This window comes from Callithrix jacchus, chromosome 1 (assembly GCF_049354715.1).
Source record: "Callithrix jacchus isolate 240 chromosome 1, calJac240_pri, whole genome shotgun sequence".
Classification (NCBI taxonomy): domain Eukaryota; kingdom Metazoa; phylum Chordata; class Mammalia; order Primates; family Cebidae; genus Callithrix; species Callithrix jacchus.
Genome location: NC_133502.1, coordinates 142,234,254 through 142,260,651, shown reverse-complemented (window position 1 = coordinate 142,260,651; position 26,398 = coordinate 142,234,254). Strand labels below are relative to the sequence as shown.

General features: G+C 45.4%; 1 protein-coding gene across 31 annotated transcripts in view; it reads right to left on the bottom strand.

Moving 5' to 3' along the window:
• Positions 1-513: 513 nt before the first annotated feature.
• UNC13B (unc-13 homolog B) overlaps positions 514-26,398 on the bottom strand; it is a 230,410-nt gene continuing 204,525 nt past the window's right edge. For 13 of the 31 annotated variants that reach the window (XM_078371391.1, XM_078371379.1, XM_078371384.1 and 10 more), the window contains 22 exons: positions 25,860-25,975; positions 25,356-25,519; positions 24,600-24,750; positions 23,128-23,196; positions 21,631-21,720; positions 21,152-21,280; positions 15,541-15,668; positions 14,809-14,894; positions 8,860-8,986; positions 8,555-8,651; positions 8,208-8,351; positions 7,809-7,886; positions 7,260-7,337; positions 6,868-6,956; positions 6,477-6,629; positions 6,227-6,350; positions 6,065-6,121; positions 5,781-5,861; positions 5,046-5,193; positions 2,564-2,656; positions 2,224-2,383; positions 514-2,069 (listed from right to left, as the gene is read on the bottom strand). In XM_078371391.1, the coding sequence (XP_078227517.1) occupies positions 1,784-2,069; positions 2,224-2,383; positions 2,564-2,656; positions 5,046-5,193; positions 5,781-5,861; positions 6,065-6,121; positions 6,227-6,350; positions 6,477-6,629; positions 6,868-6,956; positions 7,260-7,337; positions 7,809-7,886; positions 8,208-8,351; positions 8,555-8,651; positions 8,860-8,986; positions 14,809-14,894; positions 15,541-15,668; positions 21,152-21,280; positions 21,631-21,720; positions 23,128-23,196; positions 24,600-24,750; positions 25,356-25,519; positions 25,860-25,975 (2,648 nt within the window). In that variant the 3' untranslated portion in view covers positions 514-1,783. Of the gene's footprint in view, positions 2,070-2,223; positions 2,384-2,563; positions 2,657-3,489; positions 3,547-5,045; positions 5,194-5,780; positions 5,862-6,064; positions 6,351-6,476; positions 6,630-6,867; positions 6,957-7,259; positions 7,338-7,808; positions 7,887-8,207; positions 8,352-8,554; positions 8,652-8,859; positions 8,987-10,218; positions 10,261-14,808; positions 14,895-15,540; positions 15,669-21,151; positions 21,281-21,630; positions 21,721-23,127; positions 23,197-24,599; positions 24,751-25,355; positions 25,520-25,859; positions 25,976-26,398 lie in introns of all 31 variants that reach the window. The other 18 variants (XM_078371324.1, XM_078371327.1, XM_078371323.1 and 15 more) reach the window with 7 other exon arrangements.

Below are 26,398 nucleotides of genomic sequence, written 5' to 3'. Positions count from 1 at the left end.
CCTTTGGGAGTAGGCTTTCTACTGCAACTCTTCTTCCTTGAATACAGCCTGAATAAAAGGCCAAGGTACAGTCCTAAACCTAATCCTCTGACCTGTCTGTGGCAGCCTCAGCCCTCTGCCACGACCTGCAGGCAAACCTCTCCCCAGTGGGCCCCTGCCTTGTCCTCACAACCCAGTCTGTGATGTGTCCTAGTGATTCTAGACAGAGGGAAAAGAAGTATTGACTAGTTTTCACCAGAGTAACTCTCCTGCTACTCTTCTGGACCTTTTGCAGGAAGCTGGTGCCATAGGTCCCATGACTCTGTTAATTAGATGTGTGGTCTCAGGTCTAGGCCAGGATGGTAGCTCAGTGGTGCTTATCCAGAACCACTTTAGGTTTCACCCACTGGCTGTCAGGTATGGGTGTCAGGGAGGAGTGTGAAACAACAAAGGACCACTAGGCCAAAATCTGCCATTATAGAGGAGTCATTTCCACGGCTTTCCACACATTAGCAGAATTACCAAACCCCAAAGGCTGCTATAAGATAATTTATTATGGATTAGCCTATAACAATGGCACATATAATAATTAACAACAGCAAAGATGCTTGGTTTCTTGTTTCATGTAATGGTCAATACATCTGTGAACAATGCTGAGTCCTCAGGAAGTCCAGGAGGCTGCTACAGAGGAAATCCAAGAACCGTATCACATCTCTGAGCAAGTCTTGGGAAGTCCATCTGACTCTCTGAAATAGTTTGTCTCTGACCTCCCAGGTATTGTTGAGGGCCCCCTCCATCCAGCCTGTCCAGAGGGATCAGAGTCCAGGCTCCTTCTGTAGGGTTGAATATCTAGGAGGGGAATAACAAATAACCCAGAAGAAAGAGAGAGACCAAAGTCTAGATTCTTTCTGCAAGGTGGAGGACAGCTAGAAGGCAGTGACCACAGATGAGCAGGACTCTTTCTATTTTCTACAATTTTTGGCTTTGTTCAGGGCCTACCCAAGAAGAAAATACTCCTGGTCCTTCAAATAGCCCTCAGGTAGATACATGTCAGAACAGCCTATCATGTCTTGAAGCATCACTCCCCTGCCTAGAGGAGTTAGGTAGGGAGGCTCCCAGGCAGGTGGCCCCTAGTGTCTGGGGTCCAAAGAAATATTCTGCTCAGGGCTTTGAAGCACCATGTGAACCTGGTTCTACTCATGATATAATCTGGGGAAAGGGATTAGCACAGTTCATTTCTAGAAGGTATCTTGTTCAGTTTCAAAGCCTTGTTCTCATTGGAGCCACAGAAAATCAATGGAATCTAAATCCTATTCTATGTACTCCTGCCCTGGCCATACTCCAATCCAGACAACAGGGCTCAGCAACAGGCTCAACTGACTACCCATCCAGACAGGTACAAGTTCCATACCCTCTAAGCTTGTTCTTTCTAATGATTGGTATGTATGTGTCTAACTGGATAAGGTATGGCATGGAGACGAATAGAGGTGGGATGTGGAATGGAGGGGTGTCTACCAAGAATGGCTGACACTCTCAGAAATGTCTCTTTCTCTCTTTATGGAAAATCTCTCTATGTGGTAACCCCATATCCCAGCCCCTAGTACCACAGTCCTGCTGGTCAGTGCTTCATGACCCTTTCTGTGAAGAGCTATATTATCACCACCCAGAATTTTTCCTCAAATATCTTTAACTAAAGGGGTCGGCCTCTTGACTGCAAAGACCCTAAGCTGGTTATACAGCCAACTCCCACTGGCCCTGATTTGTGAAACTGGTGCTGCCTTATTGGCATAGAAGCCAAAGATGTTCAGCTCCCCTCCTCTGTGGAACGAGACTCTGATTTGAGTTTCACAAACTCTCGGGCCACCTCGTCATTGCTCCTCTGAGACAAAATCCGGAGAATGGTCAGGCCTGTCTCATCCATGTGGATCTTCCGGCCCAAGGGACACCAGCAGGCACAGCTGCCCTTCGCTGTGACATCCCTCAGAGGCATCACAGCCAGCCCTAGCACACGATCTTCCCGGGCAAAGCAGTAATCCTTCACGCATATCTGCAACTCATAGGACTCGGGCCCCTCTTCATTTCCCAGGAGGCTGTGAGCACAGGATAGAAGTTATGAGGCCAGAGCTGAGAGTCCTCAGCTGATTTCAACTTAGTCTGCCATCCAGCCCAGCCCTCCTCTCCCCGCACCCCCTCAAGTCTTACTGCCATCCCCGAGTCCTGCAGGTTCCCCACCCTGTAACTTACAAGTGAAATGTCTCATTGTACTTGGGGGCCCAGTTGTTGCTTTTGGACTTGGTTGTGAACTTTCTCTTCTTATCACTTTGGTGTGGGCCAACCATGGTCACCTCCACGAAAGGCCGGAACATACCCGCTGTCTGCCATTTGAGGTCATTGGCAGCCACCACTGCCCAAACAAGGGAAACCTGTGAGGGATCCCACCAGGAATTCCCAGTTCTTGAACCCCAGGTGACCTTCCCCTTGGAGGAGGGCTGAGCTGGAGGATTGAGATGAGCAGCCTCTGCCTTTGAGTGATGAGTGAGGCCACTGGGCAAGGAATGGGCAGACCTGTAAGTCCATCACTCACCTTTCACTGTGACCTTGTGCTCCCCAGTACCAGGGTGTGTAAACAAGTCCACCTGAATAGAGACTTCTCCCACAGGATCATCCACACCAGACCCTGAGGACAAATGGAGAGATGATCCCCCATTGGAGAACTCTAGGGGGTAAAACTGAGGGGTGAGGAGGCTACCACCCTATACCCAAAAGCAAGAAACAATCACCACCATAACCATGGGAAGTAAGCAATAGGAGAAGGGAAAGCAATGGGATAAAGAAAAAGGCTGTGTCTTGTAACACAACTTAAGCTGACAGCATCTTATGCGCAACATTTTCCAAAAGTGCCCTAAGACTCTCTTCTCATGGATCCCCAAAAATCTGTCTCCTAGGCTGAAGGATTTTTCATTGAAAGATGTTGGGGTAGGACAGTGCCATCACCTTGTATCTGTGTCTGGGAATTATGTCAACTTGGTGGTGTCTCTTAATGAAAAAATGTGCGTCCTCTCTAACCAAAAGCAGCAACCTCCCATCTATGCCCAGGATTCCTAGAGGTCCCTGGTTAGGCGGCTGCTGTGCTCTGAAAGGCTTCATTCCCCTGAAACTGGGGCCCCTACATAGAATGAACTCCCCAGTTCAAATCTCTGAAAGCCAATCTACAGGCTCCCCTTAGCAGAGGCCCCATCCTATTTTAAGAAAACACCACTATCTTACACCCCAGAGAAAATTCTTCTTTGTCCTGAGGCAAATGGGTGGGAGAATGCTGAGAACAGTACAGAGATCAACAACAGAACCCTTCCTAGGTTATATGAAGCATTACCCATCTCTAAGACTTGGGATAGAGCTCCTAAACTTTGATAGCTGGTTCCCTGAACCCCAGCACAAGTTGCTCATTCTAGCTCCCAGGGGTCAGTGTTAGCCCATGTTAGATCTATATCTGCATAGTGTACAACATACCCTTTTCCGGCCGAATGTCCTCATTAGCAGTAAATCTAATACCTTTCCCATCATGCACTGAATGAGGACAGGCAAGTCAGAGGTAGTAGCAGCAGTAGGACAGAGAAAGAAGAATCAGTTAGCAGTCTAAGGAGTTAACAGCCATTCAAAGCAGCTCTACACATATTCTGAGGGAGCACAGAGGTGGGGCAGAATGGAGAAAGTGAAAGAGTGAAAGGTCAATGTGTGAATGCTCCAAATTAGACTTCATGGGTCAGAGATCAACCAAATCATGGGTAGAAACAGTAGATAAATACAGAAAGGAGGTATCTGAGAGCAGTGAGACAAGAGAGAGGCTGTAAGCTCTAATTTCCTAGACCCTTAAATGATAAAGCAACGGGTAGAAAATGTACACAAATACACACAGATTCTTCCTGCAGTCGCCAACCCTGCTTTTACCATATGTGTGCCCATTCCAGGCTCTCCTCATGTTTTATCAAGCTTAAACCTCAATGCTTCTAAAAAGCCTTTCTGGATTAACTCAGATCTTCCTTGATGGTATATGCCTGCACATGTACCCAGCTCTGTAAAAGTTCTCCCTGTCCCCTTGAGTAAGACTCACAGCTCTTCTTTTGTTCTCTATTCTTCCACCCTGGATTAGAAATGAGAATAGATGAGAAATACAGCAGTACACTTCAGGTCCCTTTCATTTTCTCACCTTCCATCACCAGTCTATCTGCTTAGACCCCTCTCCCCTCTAGGTCAGCCCTGTGCCCCAGATTCACACACAGCTCAGTAATGCCTAAGCTGCCAACTTCCCCCACCAGGTTCACTCTCCCAGGTAGCCTGCTCAGGTTTCCTTGGAACCAGCCATAACAAATGTGCCTGAGGTGCCTCCTGTGAAGGCTCTGCTCCAGCATCAGAATTTCCATCTGAGCTATATCTCTGCAGATATGTTTTGTTTCAGACGGGCCATGCTGGAGGTAGGGAGGTGTTCTGAGGACTGAAAGTCACTGGGAGAAAACCAGCTTCCTGGGTCCTCTGTGCATAAGCATCACCCCTAAGGCTGGAGCCTCAGCTGCGCACAGAACCCGGAGATCCACACCCTCCCTCAGCAGCTGCCATGGTTTGCCTCTCTTCTTTGTCTCCTCATCCATGCTGCAGAGTCTGGAAAGTCTTTTGCCTTCTCTCCTCAGGAAAACTCCCAGAAAAGCTCCCCACACTATGAGGCTTCACATTTCTCATGGTTTCCATTCATTCCCAAGGCTTCCTCACAGATTTTTCCTTCTTGCCGCTTACCAGTCAGGGTATACTCTTTGAGCTCAATAAACATGCATGGACCAGGTAATGCCTGAGAGAAGAAATCTCAGACATATTTCCCAGGCCTCTGTGATTCTTCTGTCTGGTAATGGGTATAGGGTAGAGGTAAGGACTGAGGTCCCATCAAGCAATTGAGATCTGACTTTGAAGGGCTCTCTGAAGAAGTAACAGGATCCACCCGCAAGGGCATGAAGATACAGACTCCCTAGGGGAAGATGTGTATCAGAGAGAAGTGGAAACCCCCCTCAGGGCCTTACCCTGGGTAGTCTGTGAGCGCACAAAGGTCTTGATGAGAGTGTCAGTGGTCTGTGTATACAGAGACAAGGCATAGCGTAGAGACTGCAGATCTGGGCTCTTCTCCAGGAAGGTTTTCTTCAGTCCATTGCCTCCTGCATGGAAGTATTGCTGCAAGATAAAGGAGCACCTGTAACTGTTTCATCACCTGTGACTGCTTACAGAAAGCAGCTTCCCGACACTGTCCTCAGAGAAGCAAGAAGAGGACTGTGAGAATAGGCCATTCAGGAACACCCACAGAACCAGAGTCATAGTCTCTTGGATGAAGAGTATTATTTGGGTATTTGGCAGTATTGATTGGGATGGCCACATTCCTGGAGGTAGGGTGGTGTTTAAAGGATGGGTCTTTCTGGACAAGCACAGTAATGGAATAGAAGCATTTCAGGCAGGGAGAAGAGCCAAAAGTGCTCTTGTGCTCTTTTACCCATCTGAACCTTAGAGAACTTGAGACCTATGATATACCTTTCCCAGGTGACTTGAAGCACAGTTCGTGTGTTCCTGCCTTATTATTACCTTACCAATTATAAGCATCTTGAACTTAACCATATCTGATTCTCTCTGTATCCTTGACAGTACATAGTAGCTCTCTTCTGGATGTGAAGTGCTAAGAGCTGCAGGGACACCTGGTCTGGCAAAGTGGAACAGCTGGGTCAAGTGGGTGTGGTGGTAAGACTGTCTGAAAAAGGGGAGGTCTCCACCTTGATGGTGTCCAGGGCGAGGTCAAGGACTGCACACTGCTTTGGAGTGAGATTCCGTGTTTCCTCTCGCACCATGTGATCCTGGAACCCCAGAGAAATCAGAAGCATCAGGACAGCTCAGGGTAGTCATGAAAGTCTTGTACCCACATGCCAGCCCATAGCACATATTCATCCCCTCCTTTTCCTCTTCAGTCTCCAAGATACCAATTTCCTTTCCCCAGGCATCCTCTCTCCATGGCCTCAGAAGGACCACACATGCCAGGAAGACCCCACACTCAGAGTACCTTGAGTTTGGAAAGATGGCTCAGCTCCTTGGCAGCAGTGAAGATCAGCTGGGTGCCCTGGGCAGAGAGGGAATCAGTCAAAAGCAGAGGACCCACTCCATCAGGAAGCAGGGAGTGAGGGGAAGGGAGGCAGCAGGAGGAAGGGGAAAGAGGTGTCCTTACTGTCTGGTCAGTGAGTGGGGGCAGAACAATCATTCTCTCCATTGTATTCATCACCACCCGCCAGAGCTCCTTCAGTACACGTTTCAGAACTGTCTTCTCACACACAGTGGCAAAGAGGGTGAGGCTGCAAGTCCAGGCAACAGGTGAGGCCAGGGTGAGAGTCTGAGAACCCCTGTCCCTAAGGAGGTCCCCTGCCCGACAGCCTCTGCTTTGCTCATCCCCACAGGAAAATCCTGAAAGCTGTACTCACTTGCCATCCAGGAAGTCCATGAGAGGCCGGAGCACGCTATCTGCATCCTGAGCTGCTGAGGCCCTGGCATCTGGAGATGCATTCCCTGTGCCCCGAACCTGGCCCAGGATGTCGGCCATTTGTCGAACACACTCATCAATCCGTACCTGGAAACTACACATGTGCCCGAAGTGTAGCCTTCCCCTCCCCATATACACACGGTCCCTGAAGCAACACCAGCTATTTGCTCCCATTCCCACATGCTCATGGTGCAGTTCCAGCAGGGACAATCAGTAGGAGTACAGGGAAGATCCACACACCTGCAGCTGTATGGAGAGGTGTGGGGCAGGGTTCTGGGATGGGCCAGGGACCACATCTAGCACTGAGGGCCTTGTATTACGGGGTCACTGACCTGTTTCCAAACACCATGCTGAGCTCATCCAGAACTGTATTCAGTTTCACCTGCAGCTCCTTCAGACTGTCTGCAGCTTCAAGGTCCAGCTGTATCCACAGGAGGTAAGCCTGGCTAGGCTGCTTCTCTTACCCTCTTCTACCATGCCACACCCCTAGGCTGCTTCTCTTACCCTCTTCTACCATGCCACACCCCTACTACTGCCTCGCAGGGCCTTACCCCAATGCCTATTCCTCCCTCAACAGGGCCTTCCCCCAATACCTATCTCAGATTAAGCCAGCCCAGACCCCAAGCTAAATTCCTGGCCTACACCTAGTAAAGAGAGGGTGGAGGTCTGTGGCAAGCGCAGGAATAAAGGGAATATGCAGTGACTCCCAAACCCTAAGACCTACCTCCTTGCCTCCCATCGCCTCAAACATTTTCTCCAGCTGGACCCTCAGTTGCTGCATGTTGTTCATCAGGATGCAGGGCTTTGGGGACAGATGTAGCTGTTGAGTCTTTGCTCCTTTCAGCATAGGGCCCATTAGCCTAAGGTCCTTCCCTCTCTCACAAAAGCCACAGGGACCTCACATATTACATAGGTTTCTCCCTAAGCACTAATTCTCCTTGACTAAAAGCAAATTTTAACAATTTTAAGCTGGGTGGTAGGTACTCAAGTATTAATGTATTATCCATTATAACTCTGAATATCTTTAGGTTTTCATTAAAAAAAAAAGACTAAGCAAAGGTCTAGCTTAGCAGAGTATAATGTACCAAATGAGACTCACAGGATCTCTGCCAAATTCTTATAATTTTGTGGCATGAATCTGAAGCAAAGCCGTGGTGGGAACCAGACATCAGGAGCATCACCCCAACCTCAATTCTGAGGACAGCTTCAAAAGCAATAGGGATTCAAATGTCTTCCACTCTCTTTCTCTAAGAGTCCAAGGGCCTGAACCTACCAGTTTCTCCTTTGTGCAATAGGCTGGGAAGTCCTTTGACAAGATGTCTGCATACTGCATCAGCACCTTCCCGATTGTCTGAGAAACGAGGAGAAAAGGAAAGGAAAGGGAGCTCTTAGTTCTCCTACGGGGCTCTTGCCTGAGGTGGCACTTATCATCGCAGAACAGTAACAACAGGGAGGTAAAGGGGGAATCTCACAGTAAGGAACTAAGACCCCTCTCAACCACAGAACACTACTAAGACAGAACTATCTGTCTGCCCCAGAAACAAGCAAAGGAGAATGGAGGTCACACAAGGCTTTACCTGAAGGCTACAGTGAAGAGGTGCTGAGCTCAGGCCTGTGATGTGGCTATGAGTGTAGTGGTGGTAAGGGGGAGGGAGTAGGAAAGTATGGTTACCTTAGCAAACCTCCTCATGTAGTGGGCAAGGATGCTGGGGTCCGGGCATTCTAGCTTCCGGATGATCTCAAAGCTCTGATTGAGTTGTGTGAAGACGTCCACCACAGAGCAGGAAAAGAGTGCATGCTCTGATGTCTGCTGGAACTAAAGAAGACCATGCACAGGGTCACCACCCACAGCTGCTATCTTTTCCCAAGCTTGTAGAGTTTGAAAAGGCCCTCAACAACCCTCCTATGAACTCCACAGGGCAGAGAGAGCCATCCTGGCTAAAGCCTGGGAACTTCTGCCAATAGCTAATTGCTGGGAGACCTGGCCTGGCCCCTGTGCAGCCAAAGCCCCTCACTTACTCCATCCTTCTTATCTCGTTCCAGGGCCCCACGCAGGAATTCCAGGGATACATCCTCATTTTCATCCAGCCATTGTAGCACAAACTGCTCAAACCACCTGCAGCCAAAGCAGGAGAACTGGGGGTTAGAACTAGTGGTTGGAAGATGCCACGTCCTGACAGCTCCACCAGATTGGGATCCCCTGTCTACACTGGTACCTCGAACAGGCTGTCCCCAAGACTAGCTTGCTGAAATGAATTGTGGATACTAGCCCTGCCCACCCAGAGGGCCCCTTCCTTTCCCTCTGTAGCCACATGATGACTCACGCTGGGTACTCAGGCACCTGCCCCTGGAGGACAGGCAGATCCCGCACATATTCATTGTGGAGCCACTTCACCTTGAAGTGCAGGTTCATGTAGTCGGCACTCTTACACAGGCGGTCTTTCTCATGCTCTAGTGGTAGGGAGAGAGGCTGGATCAGGTTCCAGCAGTAGAGGTCATGGTTCCTGAATCCTCCTAAGGCAGCAGATCTGGTCAGGTGGCTCTATCAGATGCCTTAGGACGAAGGTGACTCCCAACCTCCTTCTTACAGCGATCTTTCCCCACCAGTGTTCTGCTCAGCAACTGTCCACAAGCCCAAATCTTCCTCTAGAGAGACTAGCCAGACTCCCACATAAAGCCTACAGTTGTTTTGCTCTAGTGCTTGGCAGTGCAGTCTTTTTGCTCTAGCGTTTGGCCTCTGGTGAAGAAGAGGAGAAAGGGCCATGGGTGCTGATGCTGATTAGTAGGGAGACTGCCCAGGACTGTAGAGCGCAATGGTTTTCCAGGGCTGTTCTAATCACAGTAGCTGAGCCATCCTTCAGACAGGCTTAAAGGCAGAGATGAGCAGGTGTACATGGCATGAATGGATCAGTGACAACTACACAGAGACAGGGAAAATGGAACTGGGCTCAACTTGACTGAAAGAGCAGTTGGGCAGCCATGGTGTAATGGAATCTTGAGGCAAACTGAAGGGCTCCAGGGCAGAGCTAAGACACTGAAAAAATGAATTCTCAGAGAAGTATGCGAATATGAATAGTCAGTTTGGAAACTATGGAAACACAGCCAGATGAAAGGATTATCATGCTGCAGAAAATGGGGCACTTATTTTGAACTGGAAAAGTCATCTAGCTGAATCTCCAGAGCCTTCTGGAAAATCTAGGACAAAGATCACTCACAATTTGCTCAGAGTCTGGAGCACTGGCCACACCCACAGGTTCTCTTCATCTACCCCCTTTATAGTTGAAGCACTAATTTGAATAATAAAATCAATTGTATGCTGACACATCAACATAAAAGCAAGCAAATGTGGGAGAGGACTAAGCAACAGAGAATAGAAGGCCACTGTCTGTGGGGACTATGTTGCTCAACTTTGAATTGCCATGGGTGATGCTCCTCCAAGTCAAGGCAGAACATCCAGACTGGGGCAGCTGGCCCTTGTGAGGTTAGTGCAGCAGACACTAAAGGAGGAAACAGAAGCCCAGGATTCAGCCTCAAAGGGCTTCAAGTCCCGGGAATTTCATCCCCTGGCACTCAGGCAGCACTGTCTCCACCTAAAGTTGCATTTGCAGTCTCTTCTATGAAGCAGTGAGCAGAAGAGGGAAAAGTGTAAGACTAGAGGCAGAAGGACAATAAAAAGTTCTTACCACCCGGAAAGAGGACTTTTCGTATACGAATGACAGTGGTTGCTTGTGACAGAGCAGACATACCAATAAGCAACAAAGAGAGTGAAAAAATCAGGGACATCAGAGAGACCCTCAGGGCCATCAAAAGAGAGACCCTCTCTTCCACCCCCATCCCCTGCTATTCTTTTTTTTTTTTTTTTTTGATTGCCACTCTTAAACCAGTCTAAGAACCTAGAAATGGGCCAGGAGTGGTGGCTCACACCTGTAAGCCCAACACTTTGGGAGGCCGAGGTGGGTAGATCACAAGGTCAAGAGACTGAGACTATTCCTGGCTAAGACGGTGAAACCCCATCTCTACTTAAAATACCAAAAATTAGCTAGGCATCGTGGTGGGCACCTGTAGTCCCAGCTACTCAGAAGGCTAAGGCAGGAGAATAGTTTGAACCCAGGAGGTGGAGGCTGCAGTGAGCCGTGATCGCGCCACTACACTCCAGCCTGGGCGACAGATCAAGACGCCATCCAAAAAAAAAAAAAGAACCTAGAAACATCAGGAGGGCTCTCCACCTTCCTTTTCAAGCAGGGCTGCCCATCACTCCGTAACTCCCTAACTCTTTGTTTTAGGGACCTTTCAAGTTACTGTTTTTACACAGAATTCTCACTTTCTCTGCCAATTCATTATCTGCATTCTGGCCCCTAGCCCTAATTTCTACATTAATTTCTCTGGTATAAAAACTAACTGACAAATTCTGAAACACTGGTCATATTTTAAACTATTATAACAAGTCCCATGGAATCATGCTCCAGTAAAGTTGCCTGATTGGTGGGGGTAAAATCTGTCAGAAAGGCCAATCCATAATCTCCTGCCCCTGACTTCCACCTAACCACCTCCTCTCCTCCTGAAGAGCTCTTCCAACCTCATGATTTCAACTGCACAGTTTGTTGATATCTCCCCCTAAGCGCTCTTTGGTTCTGGTAATGTCTATATAAGCTGTTGCTGCTATTGCTTTTTTTTTGAGACAGAGTTTCATTCTGTCGCCCAGGCTGGAGTGCAGTGGCACTATCTCTGCTCACTGCAACCTCGGCCTCCCGAGTAGCTGGGATTATAAGACATGTGCCACCATACCCGGCTATTTTTATATTTTTAGAAGAGATAGGGTTTCACCATGTTGGCCAGGATGGTCATAGACTCCTGAACTCTCGTGATCCACCTGCCTCAGCCTCCCAAAGTGCTGGGATTACAGGTGTGAGCCACCATGCCCGGCCTATATAAGCTTTTGACGGAATATTTCATCATGCCGAGATTTAACTTGCCCCTATTTCTTACCATCTTAACATCTCCAGCTGAAGTGGAACAGAGTACACCAACTAATCTTACCCTCTTGTTCAATGCTGAGAATTCTCCTCAAATGTTCCTTCTGCTTCTTTATTTGTATCCAGTTAAATCACCTGCCCCTGATTTTGCCCCCAAATGTCTCTGAATCTATCCATTCCTTCTAGTCACACTGTTACCTGCCTAGGTCTCATCACCACTATCTCTAACCTGGATTACTACAACAGCCTCCAGACTGGTCATTCCGCCTCCCAATTTATCCTCCACACTGTAGACTGAGCAAGTGGCCCTTCTACATAATAATCTGATCATGTCAATCCCTTGCTTGACATATATCAATGGCTTCCAACTGCCTCAAGACAGAGTCCAAAAGTTGGCTGGGTATAGTGGTTCACACCTGTAATCCCAACATTCTGGGAGTCTGAGGTGGACGGATCACTTGAGGCTAGGGGTTCAAGACCAGACTGGCCAACATGGTGAAACTCCGTCTCTACTAAAAATACAAAACTTAGCTGGGTGTGGTGATGCATGCTTGTAATCTCAGCTACTCACTTGGCTGAAGCATAAGAATCACTTGAATCCAGGAGGTGGAGGTTGCAGTGAGTCAAGATCACACCACTATATTCCAGTCTGGGCAACACAGTGAGACTGTCTCCGCCCCCCCCACAAAAAAAAGAGTCCAAAGGCCTATGCATGGCTTACAACCTTCTTCCAAAGGCCTATGCATGGCTTACAACCTCCTTCATGATCTGACTGTCATATCTCTCCATCTTCATGTCTTATTTATTTCTTCCCCTGCCCTCTGAAGTGCTAGTCACACTGAACTACTGCTGCTTCCAGTTCTCCAATCATGCCAAATCTCTCTAGACCCCAGCCTCTGCGTCTGTGTCTCTCTTTCTTATCACTACCACTCTCCTGGCTAAGTCTTATTGCCCTTCAGGTTTCAGCTTGTATATCACCTCCTCCAGGAAGCCTTTCTAGGTCCTCAGAGTCTGGGTTACATGGTTCTCCTGTGTGCTCTCAGCACCCTATGCTTACTCCTCTTGTGACATTATAACTTTGTGTTGTAACTGCCAATTTATATGACTGTTTTCTAGACTGCTCTGTGAGCTTCTTAAGGGATGGTGCTATGCCTCGTTTATCTCATTGGATTCCAAAAACCAGCACAGTGCATGGCACAAAGAAAATATTCAATAAACATTTGATGAGTGGAGTTGGGATTTACTGTAAAGCTACTGTAAAGCCTCAGGAAGGAACTTTTGTTTCATATTTTAATTGGGAGAGTTGTTACACAGATAGGCTTACTTGTCAAAACTCATCAACTTATATTCTTAAAGTAGTCTTATTACATTGTACATAAATTATACCTCAGTAATGTTGACTTACAAAATATTTGGCAAAGGACAGCATTTTCAACTTTCCTTTTATAGTTAGATTCAATGCCACTCTCCTAACATCCAGGCCTCCGAACTCCTCCTTTTCTCTTGCCCTCCATATTCTGACAATCACCAAGTTCTGTTCTGGCTTCCTTCCAATGTCTTTCAAACCCATTCTCCTCTCTCCACTTCTCTTCTCTAACCCCAGTGCCCTCTATCCCTAAGTTATTACAACAGCTCTTCATTACCTGCATTCTCTGATTCTGGTATCTCCCTGCTGTCCTCATCTTCCACTAAGGTAAATCTTATTAAAATGCTACTACAAACTAAATCTTATGAAAATATTTATTAAAATAAATACATTACATCTCTGCTCATGAGCCTACAATGGTTTCTTACTGTTCTTAATAATTAACATTTAGTCAGTGCTGAGTAAGGGCCAGGCAATGTGCTAACCATGTAATAAACATCTCAGTACTTCATTAGTTCAAAGAAATAGATGCTATCATCACTCCCATTTTACAGATGAAAAAATGAGAGCTCACAAAAATTTAGTTTGGACCAAATTCACCCTGCAATGTAGGCAGTGAAATTGAGGTTTGAAATCAGGCCAACATTAATTCTTTCTCTTAAAGTAGAAGTTTTGAATCCTTTTGTGTTTGTTTTAAACATTAGCAGAACTCCCCTTTCAAAAAAAATCTCATCTAGAATCCCATGTAAGATTGATAAAAGCAGGGCTGGCTGAGCTGGCATCATGTAAAAGAAGTCTAGCCTCTGGGTTTCCCTTTAACTTAGCTCCTGAGATGCTTCTGTTTGAAAACCTCTGCTCTACCTCACACTGCCTCTCTTACGGAGTTGATTCACTTTTCACAGGTATTTTCTCTTTTCTCCCAAAACCCATTGGAGCTGGAGTTCTTCAAGAACTGAAACTGTACTCCCCATCAGGATAAGTGGCATCTGGAGGGAGAGACGGGTGACCTCCTCACTGGCCTGACAGTAGGGAGCCCTGCTCTGGGCTTGTATTACAGAATACACATGTGTAGTCTGTGGCTGGCTCAAATGTAACACAGATCTTCAAGGTTCTTTCAGTCTCAAGACTCACTGATTCTAAACCTCACAAATTTAAGAGTCTGAGGGTGGTTGATCTGCCCTGCCATCCCACACAAATAAAAGATCCAGACTCTGCTTTGTCCTTGCCCAGATGGCTCCTCCTCCTCCTAGATGGGCTTTCACTGACTGAGGAGACAGACTACCATACGTAAACAGGCAGGAAAGGCTGCTAAATAGGTGAGTGCAGATGGGTACAGATGGGAAGGTCTGATACAGGTAGGGAGTGATATCTTTGTGGACCAACGTAGGAAATGAATAAAAGAACAAACTGAATGAATTAGATGAATAATAATTTGCCTGTGGCCCCGCTCTACAGGAGAAGTGAGGGAAGAAGTATCTTCCTGGCATTGTAACACTAATCCAGAGCAGCTTTAAAGAAAAGCCAGGCCAGAGAGTCTCCAACATCAGAAAACAATTATATGTATCTGCATATTTAAGATTCTCTGATTCTTTAAAACTGAAGTTTCACAAGACCATTCTCCAGGAAGTAGGCCATCTAAGAACACCTACCGTGGGAGAAGCTGATCTCTAGGCTGGGAAGGTCTTGAACAGGCAGCTGCTCCAAAGCTAGAAGGAGGAACCTACATCTACACAGCCATTTTCATTATTTCCTTTGGCTGCAACTTTGCCCTCCCAAGGTCTCCTGGGGCCTACCTCCCACCAGGCCTAGAGTTTCTTTAGTTTCTCACTATACCACTCACCCAGAATTTGTAGTTGTCTAGAAGAGGAAAGGGATAGTGAACGAGGAGCTTGGGCTAGGAGCCTGGCAGCCCACTGATTTGGACAGACCCTTACCCTCCAATGCATATTTCATGTCTTGGGCAAACAGATGCCACATCACTTCTGCGCTGACTTTTCCCACATTCAACTCCTGAGGAAACCTGGATCACAGAAGAAACCAAAGTCAGAGAATAAGGCAAGAGCCACTTGATTTGATTCATTTCAAGGCTAAAGTGCCTAGTTCTTGGAAGTCATACTGGAGAGAGGAGAATCCTAGGGAACAGGGCTAGGTCCAATCTGGAGAAAAGGGCCCCAGGGGTCCAGGGGCCAGTGGCAGGACAAGTGGGGGCAGGACAAGTTGGGGTAACCCTGTAGGCAAGATGGGGCTGGGGCAGAAGATGCCCAGAAGACAGGGAATTGAGAGGCAAAGGCTGGAAAGCAGGCTCAGGCTAAATAAGCTGGAGGAGAAAGGGCAAGGGGGTGAGCTAGAAGAAGTCCCACTTCATTCCCAGTGGACAGACACATACACACATGATCTCTGGATCCCCTGGGGCTCTTATGGAAGCCACAATCCCAGAAGCCTCTCACTTCAGGGAGGCTGGCTCAGTCTGGGCAGGGACCCCCATTATATTTCCACACCTGTCTCCAGAAACAGTTACCCAGACAGATACAAGGGACAGAGGGACAGATGGACGGACAGGAAGAAGAGGTGGCACTGCAAACATACAGAGACAGGAAAGAAAGAGGTTGTTAGACAGATGGACAGACCAACCACCAACATACAGGGCCAAAGAGGGTGATACTCACTGGTTCAGAACAGGTGTGTAGGAATTCTTATCTTCCTCTATGATTGACACAATGAGTGTGATGAGCTTTGGCCAGAAATCCAGGTTCCGAATGCTGGGCCCTTGTTCTTCTGGAGGTAGTTCCTGCTTCTTGATCCGGAAGAGACAGTGAGAGAGAGAGGGAGAGTCAAAGTAGAATGTGGAGAATGTCTCCAATGATCCTCTTTCTCTTCCCCTCCCCATACCTCTTCCTGTAGAATCAAGGACCTTTCCTCTCCTAGAGCTTGTCTTCCACAAAACTATTCCTGTTCTGTAAGAGTGACTATTGTGAGAGCCCTGGACACAGGGAGCCTATCCCTGAGAACTTCTCTCCTCAGCCCCAGGGCACTACTCTGATAAACTTGGTCAGTCTAGGAGACATAAAGATGTCCAGCCTTCTTTTTCCTTCTCTCAGTTGCTATGAGCAGAGTAACTCCCTGGCTAACAGCCCCGCCAGCCTCACTAAGTAGGTCTAGTTCTATGTGGCCCCACAGGCAGGCAGCCCTCCTTTTCTGGTGGTATTCCTCCACTGACACCACACCACCACCACACACATACATATCTCAGCTCTGAGAAGATCTTTCAACTTCTGCAGGAACTACTGAACAGATCTAGTGTGCATTTCAGCCTTTCAGTGGAGTAGGACTTCCCTTGACTCTCTGAAGTTATCAGGGGGAAGAACTACATCTAGGAAGATATTTGGCTAGCTGGATAAGAAAGGGCCTTGCTTGGGAAGAGACAAGGGAATACAATGGTGGCTTTCAGGTAAAGAGAAATCACTTTATATTCAGAGCCCAGAAAAGGGAAGTAGGAGTCACCACAGGGAAGCTGGAACATACATTATCTCCCACTAAGACAAAGGCATTAAAGGACAGGAACAGGGCCTTTATGTGGGATGTCATGTCACTGGAAAGCCTCCACAGTCCTTAATTAGCCTGCATTTTCAATAAATGACTAGAAACCCAGAAAGAATCTTTAATATCACATGAATACATTTCTTCCTTTTATTTTTTCTGTCATTATCCTGGCTCAGGCTTTTATATCATTCAAGGATTTCTGAACTGGTCTTGGATCTCCAATCCAATCCCTCCTCCTTGCAGCTATCAGTGATCTTTCTACAAAGAAAATCTCAAAGTCTTACTCCTTTGCTTAAAGCCCTTCAACAGCATTCAATAAAATTTAAATTCCCTTGAAGAGGTCCTTCACTTCCCTTGTTAGCTGTATTAAACCACTGCTCAAGGAAATAAGAGAGGACACAAACAGGTGGAAAAACATTCCATGCTCATGGATAGGAAGAATCAATATCACAAAAATGGCCATACTGCCCAAAGTAATTTATAGATTCAATGCTATCCCCATCAAGCTGGTATTGACTTTCTTCACAGAACTGGAAAAAAAAAAACACCTTAAACTTCATATGGAACCAAAAAAGAGCCCACATAGCCAAGACAATCCTAAGGAAAAAAAAAAAAAAAGCTGGAGGCATCATGCTACCTGACTTCAAACTATACTACAAGGCTACAGTAATCAAAACAGCATGGTACTGGTACCAAAACAGATATGTAGACCAATGGAACAGAACAGAGGTTTTAGAAATAACACCACACGTCTGCAACCATCTGATCTTTGACAAACCTGACAAAAGCAAGCAATGGGGAAAGGATTCAGTATTTAATAAATGGTGTTGGCAAAACTGGCTAGCCATATGCAGAAAGCTGAAACTGGATCCCTTCCTCACACCTTATACAAAAATTAACTCCAGATGGATTAAAGCTTTAAACATAAGACCTAACATCATAAAACCCCTAGAAGAAAACCTAGGTGATACCATTCAGGACACAGGCATGGGCAAGGACTTCATGACTAAAACACCAAAAGCAATGGCAACAAAAGCCAAAATAGACAAATGGGATCTAATTAAACTAAAGAGGTTTGCACAGCAAAAGAAACTATTAGTAGAGTGAACCAGCAATCAACAGAATGGGAAAAAATTTTTGCAATCTACCCATCTGACAAAGGGCTAGCATCCAGAATCTACAAGGAACTTAAACAAATTTACAAGGAAAAAACAAACAACCCCATTAAAAAGTGGGCAAAGTATATGAACAGACACTTCTCAAAGGAGGTTGCGGTGAGCCGAGATTGCGCCATTGCACTCCAGCCTGGGTAACAAGAGGGAAACTCTGTCTCAAAAAAAAAAAAAAAAAAAAAAAGACATTTATGCAGCCAACAAACATATGAAAAAAGCTCACCATCACTGGTCATTAGAGAAATGCAGATCAAAACCACACTGAGATACCATCTCATGCCAGTTAGAATGGCAATCATTAAAAAATCAGGAGACAACAAATGCTGGAGAGGATATGGAGAAATAGGAATGCTTTTACACCATGGGTGGGAGTGTAAATTAGTTCAACCACTGTGGAAGACAGTGTGGCAATTCTTCAGGGATCTAGAACTAGAAATACCATTTGACTTAGCAATCCCATTACTAGGTATATACCCAGGGGATTATAAATCATTCTACTATAAAGACACATGCACATGTATATTTATTGCAGCACTATTCACAATAGCAAAGACTTGGAACCAACCCAAATGCCCATCAATGACACACTGGATAAAGAAAATGTGGCACATATACACTATGGAATACTATGCAGCCATAAAAAAGGAAGAGTTCAGGTCCTTTGCAGGGACATGGATAAAGCTGGAAACCATCATTCTCAGAAAACTGACACAAGAATGAGAAACCAAACACTGCATGTTCTGACTAATAAGTGGGTGTTGAACAATGAGAACACGTGGACACAGGAAGGGGAATATCACACACTGGGGCCTGTCAGGGGTTATGGGGCTGGGGGAGGGATAGCAGGGAGGAGGGGGATAGGGAAGGAATAGCGTTAGGAGAAATACCTAATGTAGATGACAGGGTGATGGATGCAGCAAACCACCATGGCAAGTGTATAACTATGTAACAAACCTGCATGTTCTGTACATGTACTCCATAACTTAAAATATAATAATTAAAAAAAAAACTAATGTCTACAAACAAAAGTTTAAATTCCTTAGTTTATTTCTTCCAGAATATGACTGTCTCTCAACCTCATACCTTACAACTCTTTTTGTTCCATCTATCACCGCACCACCACCACTTATTTACTGCTTATTATGTGCCAGGTACCCTGCTAAGACCTTTACACACATTATCCTATCTAATCCTCACAACAATTCCAATGAGTAGAAATTATTAAAACCTTCATTTACAGATGAGGAGAGTGAAGGGCAGCAAGGTTATATGACTTGTCCAGAGTCATGCAGCTGTAAAGAGCAGAACTAAGATTTGATCTTAGATAGCTGAATCTCATAGCTATCTAAGTACCCTATGTTGCAATGCTTCTTTATTTTTCATTTTATTTTTTGAGATGGAGTCATATTCTGTCATTCAGGTTGGAGTGCAGTGGCATGTGATCTTGGCTCACTACAACCTCAGCCTCCTGGGTTCAAGCAATTCTCCTGCCTCAGCCTCCCAAGTAGCTGGGATTACAGGAGCCCGCCACCATGCCTGGCTAATTTTTTTGTATTTTTAGTAGAGATGGGGTTTCATCATGTTGGCCAGGCTGGTTTTGAACTCCTGACCTCAAGTGATCTGCCCACCTCGGCCTCCCAAAGTGCTAGGATTACAGGCATAAGCCACTACGCCCAGCCTGCATATACTTCTTTAACATACGCATGCATAATTCTGTGCCTCCAAAATTCTATTTTGTCTCTGGTATGCCCTTTCCCTCCAGCCCCTTTCTTTAGCTAATTCCTACTCCTTCCTCAAAATTCAGATTGAACTTTACCTCTTCTGAGAGGTTTTCCGGACATCCCTGGTCTGGGCTCCCAGAGCACTCTTTGTGAATCTTTGGTGTAGATGTATCAGAAAACTACAACTATAATAAAATGCAGTAAAAGCAAAATAACAACAAGAAAAAAACAATAAATGTAGTAATTTGCCCTGACCTCCACCAAACAACGAGATACCTAAAGGCTGAAATGTCTCTTACTCAACTTTATGTCTAATGCTTTGTTTGACAAGTGAATGGATGGATGAATAAACTAATGACTTAAGGTCAATAGATGGAAATTTTAAAAGACATCAAGAGTTTATGCCAATGTATATATGGAATAAGGAAAAAATGAAATTGAGAAAAAGTAAAAAGCAGATATCAAAATACAAAGGCCAAAGGGCATCCCTGAATAGTTTTTGAACTCTCTTGCAGAGTCGAGTTCATTCTCATGGTGGGGAATAGAGACCAAATATTCAAAGACTGCACAGTTGAAAGATCAAAGCTGAGAACAGCATCTTGCCTCCACCAGGGAGCCTCCACAGACAGATGACAGAGGAGCCCAGAATGTATCCAGTAAAACAAAGCCCTCAGGAAAACCTCCCATGGACTTCAGAACCAATGGGAAATTTTATAAATATTAAAAGAAGCCTTAAATCCATGGCTGGCACAGAAAATACACTTGGGAATGAGAAAAGGCAGTATGAACAAGATCTTAGTCTTTACTAGGGTACTCCTAGGAGGCTTCACATATTGGATGTATTTACCTAAACATAAATGTCCAGGAGATTTAGGTTGTCCTGCCATCATTGTTTGTCCAAATAGGTCTATCTCAAATGCCCCTTGTTCTTTTCCCAGTATTTGATTAAGAATGGGAAAAGACTGTTCTCCTCCTTAGAATTCCTTTAATCTTATCCCTTTTTTAAGGCCCTTCAAACAGACTCCTTTGATTGGAGGTATACATATGTTTATGAGACTGCAAGCTTACTGAAGAACTGTGCTCTCCGCTGAGCTGACCTAGAACAAACATTAAATATATATTCGTTGGACTGAAGGAAATCCACTGCAAATGTATGGTCAGCAAGAAACTCCTAAGACTGGAACTGTAACTGAGTAACTGGAGCTAGAAGTAAGTTCTGGCTTTAAAGAAGTTGGGAGCATGAACAGAGGATACTATTAGAAGGACCTAGGAAAATGTACTAAGTCATCAGGTACTGACTTAGGATGCCAGGCTAAAACAAGTCTCACAGCCTCACAGAAGTATAGGGTCAGCCTTGATAGCCAGTGGATGAATATGCCCAGAACAACCACACATTTCAGAGAGAAGTGATTAAAGGGAAAAGTAAACCTTCCAGGAGCCAGCAGCGCAGAGAGTCCACTTCAGATCTCAGAGGAAGGCAACCCAGAACTTACCATGGTCCGCATGACTAAGACTAAAGTTAAACTTGAGGGAGAAAAAAAGACTCTGGGATAGACTGAGAATTCACCTACTCAACCCTTGAACTGTGCATGAATTTAGGTTTACTTTCTTCAGCATCATTATTGTTGCCATTTCTGATCAATTCAGGTATGTCTCATCTTGCCCAGGGGACCCTTTCCATTCACATATCTTACATGGTCCACATGGTTTATACGCCACAACTCACTTATTCTTGAGAACATCAAGGACTTTGTTCTGAGTGCCTTTCCATCACCATCATGAAGGAAAGCTGAGGCTCCAAAGAGCCACTGACAGCTGACCCCACCTGATCCCAAACCTCTTACCAGCTGGTACTGGTGGCTGTATAAGTCGTGGCAGTTGTTGAAGATATATTCGTATGTGGAGTTCAAACAGGCCTTTACACAATCCTTTACCACCTGGCTAGCTCTTGGAGGGCTCTGCAGTTCTTGTACCTGTCAATTAAAAGAAGAAATATGGGCCCAAGGTCCTGCTTACCTGGGTGGGATATTCTCCTAGCACTACCCCAAACCTACTCTAGATTCTTTCATCCCTGTATGGATCCCTAGACCTTTCCCTGTGACAAAATTGCCAGGAAAGCTGAGAGGGAAAACTTCCAGCCCATCCTCATAGTTCTGTAGTCTATGTGCTCTCTCAGAAGTAACCCAGGGAACAGGTACATGGAAATGTAAGCTTAGAGGTGATGAATCCTGTAGCCTCTGACTCTACCCAGTGATTCTTACTCTTCATGTTCCTGTAGCCAGATCTCCAGCCCAGCACCACCCAAGCCCAGTCCACTTCTTACCTTCATTCTGAAGAAAGTAATGCTGGTCAGCAAATCCACTGTGGATTTTAAGTCCTGAAGCCGTTCAGGACTCCCAGCAGGGAAATTATTCTGTTGCAAATCAAGCAAATGTAAGAAAGGAACAGAGGACTATGAAAACCTTCCCTGCCAAAAGTAATGACATCAAAAGCTTCCCTAATTGCTACTCACTGGTATTTTCTCTAGTTGAGCTGGGCAAAAACACTTAATGTTACAGGTCTCCCTCTTTCTTTTCTACTGATACAAACAGGCTCTTGCCAAAAGCAGGGGTTAATACTCCCCACCCTAGAAAGCAACACATCCTCCCCCCAGCCCTACTTCCCATGCAATGTATAAGCACTTGTACAAAAGGACACACAGGCACACACACACTTATACACATGCTTTTCTTGGATAAAGAGTCTTACACACAAACAGTGAGTTCTTCAAAAGTTATAATCTAACTGTATATCCTGGAATATAAGTGGAGCCACACTACCGACCAAACTGAGGTCCAGGACCTGTACTTTCCATACGATAGACCCCAGCTCTTCTACTGTTCTACAGCCAGCAGATGGCAGATCTCTGAGCAGAACTGCTTTTGGAGTGAGCTCCTTAGGAATTTCCAGCCATTCTTACTTCATTCACTTTGGCACAAGTCTTAGGAGGGAGCTGCCATGAAGAGCTGAAGGGAGATGCTGAGCCTCTCTCCACTTTAATGGTCAGTTTTTTAAATCTTCAAATGGCTACTTATATGCCAAATATAAGATATACAGTCAACTGTCCATTATTTGTGCAAATGGAGGGCACTCAAGTGCAGATAATTAAAACCTCACTTCTTTTTTACTTTAAGGTTGTTTTTATACTTACTTTTTAATGTGAGTATATTGCCTGTTCTGAAAATTCACAACACTTTAAAGCAAGTAATAAAGCCATTCTAAGATCTAACATAGTAGGAACAGAGAAACTGCCCATTTATCCTGTTCTGTCCCAGGTACCCACCCTCCTACTACACCTATTTCCTCCCTTTATCCTAGGAATGGACCTGATCTCTGATACAAATTATTTGCAAAAGCCAAGCTACTCTCTTCCCCCTACCCAGATTCTCACACCTCCCCTGGAAAATGAGGAGAGTATGGAAAAATGCAAAAAAGAAATGTAATTAAGTATCTAATTTTTAAAAAGGTTATTCCTGGAAGAGATTATCCTCAAGAAACTCCCTAATAAGAATGTCACCAGAGAGTTAAGTAGAGTGTTAAGAGTGAGGTTAGAAACCCAACTGTCTATAAAAAGCAACCATACACCATGTGCTATTTATACACCACAAGATCCTTGCAGTTAAGAGAACCACAGGTGTCAGTAGCATTGGCCATTTGGGTGGATGTGATGACACCAACCAGTTTTCCCTGGCCTCAATCTTTATAGCCAAGATTGGCCTACAGTGTCTCTGGGACTGCACTTGATATCTACTATCCTTCCCACAGCCATGTCTTCACTCACCCTGTATGTAGAGAGGTCAATCCTCAGTGAGTTGTGCAGCTGGTCCAGCAGTTTTACAAATCTCTCTTTCTGAGAGTGAGAAATAATGGGAAAGAAAGAGAGAAACTGTGTCTGAGTTCTCTAAACTATAACAGAAACAGAACCACCTCTGGAAGAGTAGACAGAATGGGGAGGCATTGGGTTGGAGACACAACCCTGCCCGTGGAAAGAACAACAACCAGTGTAAGGGAAAAATGGGATAGACAGTCCCCCTGTTCTATCTCTTTGCAGCTCTGTTCCAATCTGGGAAATCCCACACTGACAAGGAAAAAGCCAAGTCCCTGGGAGGAGAAATGGCTCCTTTTATACAAGAGTCAACAGGGCATGACCAGTGCATCCCTATCCCTTTGGGACTGTACCTTATCTTAGTCAGATAAGAAGAAACTCCAAACACATTCTCCAACCTGTTTCTGAGTCTGAGGTCTCCTGACTTATCTCGGGTAGTGCCTAACAGTTATACAGCCACAGCCTAGCATGATGGGAGGGAGAAACTGATGCATTTGAAAGATAATGGGACAGGCATGAAGGGGTTTCTCTTTAAACCACATTTCACATTTCCCATAGTGTATACTTTTTAAATGTTAAAATATCTAACATGATTTTCATAGAAAAAGTATAATTAAATGTGGAATCACGTGCCTGCAGGATTTTCACATCACACTCCTAGAACTCATATATTGATTATATGAGTAGATATTAAGACAATACATAATGAGATGAGGCAAAATGGAACAAATATCTGACTGGCTTAATAAATTACATTAATTCATTTACAGAAAGACTCTATCAACAACAACAAAAAATTCGTTAGCACCGAAAACCAAGGCTCACAGACTTAGTGAATTGGGATGATATCAGTAATTTTATGCCCAAAATAGTAATCTTTGTGGTGGTGGGTCAGAAATATTTCATCTGGTTTATACTGAATTAATGTCAGGTGACATTCTGAGGTAATGACTCAATTTCTCAGTACCTTAACCCAGGAAGAGCACACCCTGGATAAGGAAAACAGTACAGACACTAGAAAAGGGATAGGTTCAGGTGCATATTGGCATCATTGCCTAGACATGAGTCTCATATAAATTTAAGTAATATGAATGTGTCACAGACAGACTGAACAAGATTAACAAAAGTCCATTTGTGGACCTGCAAGACTGAAGAATATGGAAGAATATGGTAAGTCAATCAAGTTGTTGACCCAGAGAGATTCTGGCTGAGCCCAGGTGACACCACACCCAACCACCTTCTCTCCTTTATCTGTGTCTGAGGAGAGGCTATTAGTATAGTCTGCATACCCATAAGGAAACAGGGTTCATCTATAAAGGTGGCAACTATCTGAACTTTAAGTACATCAAGCAACTCCATAGGACCAACCAGGACAAATCAAATTAATTGGTAACAAATGCAGACATATGTGTTTACATGATACTTACCCCAAAGTTGGAGGCTGCAAAGCGATCAGATGCAGAGACATTGGTAGAGGCAGTTGTGTGGGCATAGTAGGCATTGATGTTGGCCAGTAAGGTGCTCATCACTGCTGGCACACCAGGACACATGTACTTGGATGACAAACATGCAAAGTGCCTGAAAAACACAGCACACTCATCCTCAAAGACTCTTCAGGGCTTGCAGCAAAAGCCAAGGAGGAACTCAATAAAAGTTTATGGGATAAATGAAGCACAGCCAGGGCAACTGCTACCCTCTGCTTGCCTAGGGCTGCTTTCTGTGTACAGCTCTAGGGGCAGCCTCATTGATAGAAAGGATAACCTGCTTCTCATAGAAATCTGGAATTCCCATTCAAGGAGTCCTGGTCTGCTCCATACACAGCTGCTTTCCCTGCAGTTTCTTGTCCTCTTTGACTCCCCAGGCCAGTCTAATATGTGTACATGAACACACATACCCTGTCTGCTAAGGCCTGTGATGTCTAGACAGGTTTGTCCTTGCATACTCTAGCATGCCTTTTTCCCTGCAGAGTTCCCTCAACTCTGAGGCAGACAGAAATACCTTTTTCCATGAATTACTGACAAAAACATTCCCATGGGGCATAGACCCATCTCACACAGCTCAGAGAGGAAAGTAAAAGAATCACTGCATGCTACCCACTAAGGACCTGCCCATCATATCAGTGTGCCTTTGTTAGCCACCCCAACAACTAGTGGCTACTTCCCAGAGCCCCAGCAGAGACTCACGTCATGGCCTGATATATGGACTCGATGCCATAACGCATGGCAAATTCATCCACAATTTCTTGGGCAGTCTCATCAAAGTACACCTTCCAGGCATCATCTCCTCGAGCTTCAGGGATGCGGACTCCCCCACTGCCCTGAATGTCTGTGAGGTAATGGAAAAGATTCTGCAGGAGACAGATCAGAGAAAGGGAATGGGTTAAATACATATGAAAAACAAAAACAAACTTGGTGGTAAGGCCCAGGAGAGTGTGAATAGGGTTCCACAGAAATTCCATCCTTCCAGTCACTGCTTAGTTCCTCCTGTGGCCCAGTAGGCTGTTCTCACATTAGTGGAAGAGAATGCAATCTGGGTTCAGCCACTTGGGCTCTCCAGAGTAGCAGAGAGAGTCAAGGACGAAATTTAAACTCGGCCTCAGATCCCCAACCATCTAACAATCCTACTTATGGCCAAAGGCCTCTCTCAGCACTGCTTTCTGATCCCCCACCTACCAAGGGCTGGCTCACCTCATGGAGACATGTATACTGCACGTGGTACGGGGCTACTTTCTCCTCCCCCTTGATCTCCACACTGATTTGTAGTCGGATAGCCCCTGAGACGGCTGATTTGTCTGTCCTCTTCTCTAGGAAGGAAAGAAGACTGGAGATTGACACCAGTGCAACTAGACAGCATAGACAGTCTCATTCTGGCTTAATCCAAGGAAAAGAAGGGGCCAACCCAAGGACTCAGAAAATAGGGTGAATCACTCCAGTGACCACATATTCCACAAGTACCCTGGAACTAGCTGGGTGGGAGAACAGGAGTGTGCAGGGAGAACAAAGGCACTAGTATGAAGATTAAAGGATCTTCTGAAACCTAGAGAATGTTCAGCCAGAGTGAGTCGCAGCCACTGCAACTCCTGTCCCCCATCCCTCCCCACAGTCAGTTCTTTGCAGGTGAGACAGGCTCTGTATAGAGATATACTTTGGGACAGATGGTGATTTTAGTAGAAGGACTATTCCCAGGTCCCCTTCAAGCTCTCCCTTCTCAGCAACTTTCTCGGGTC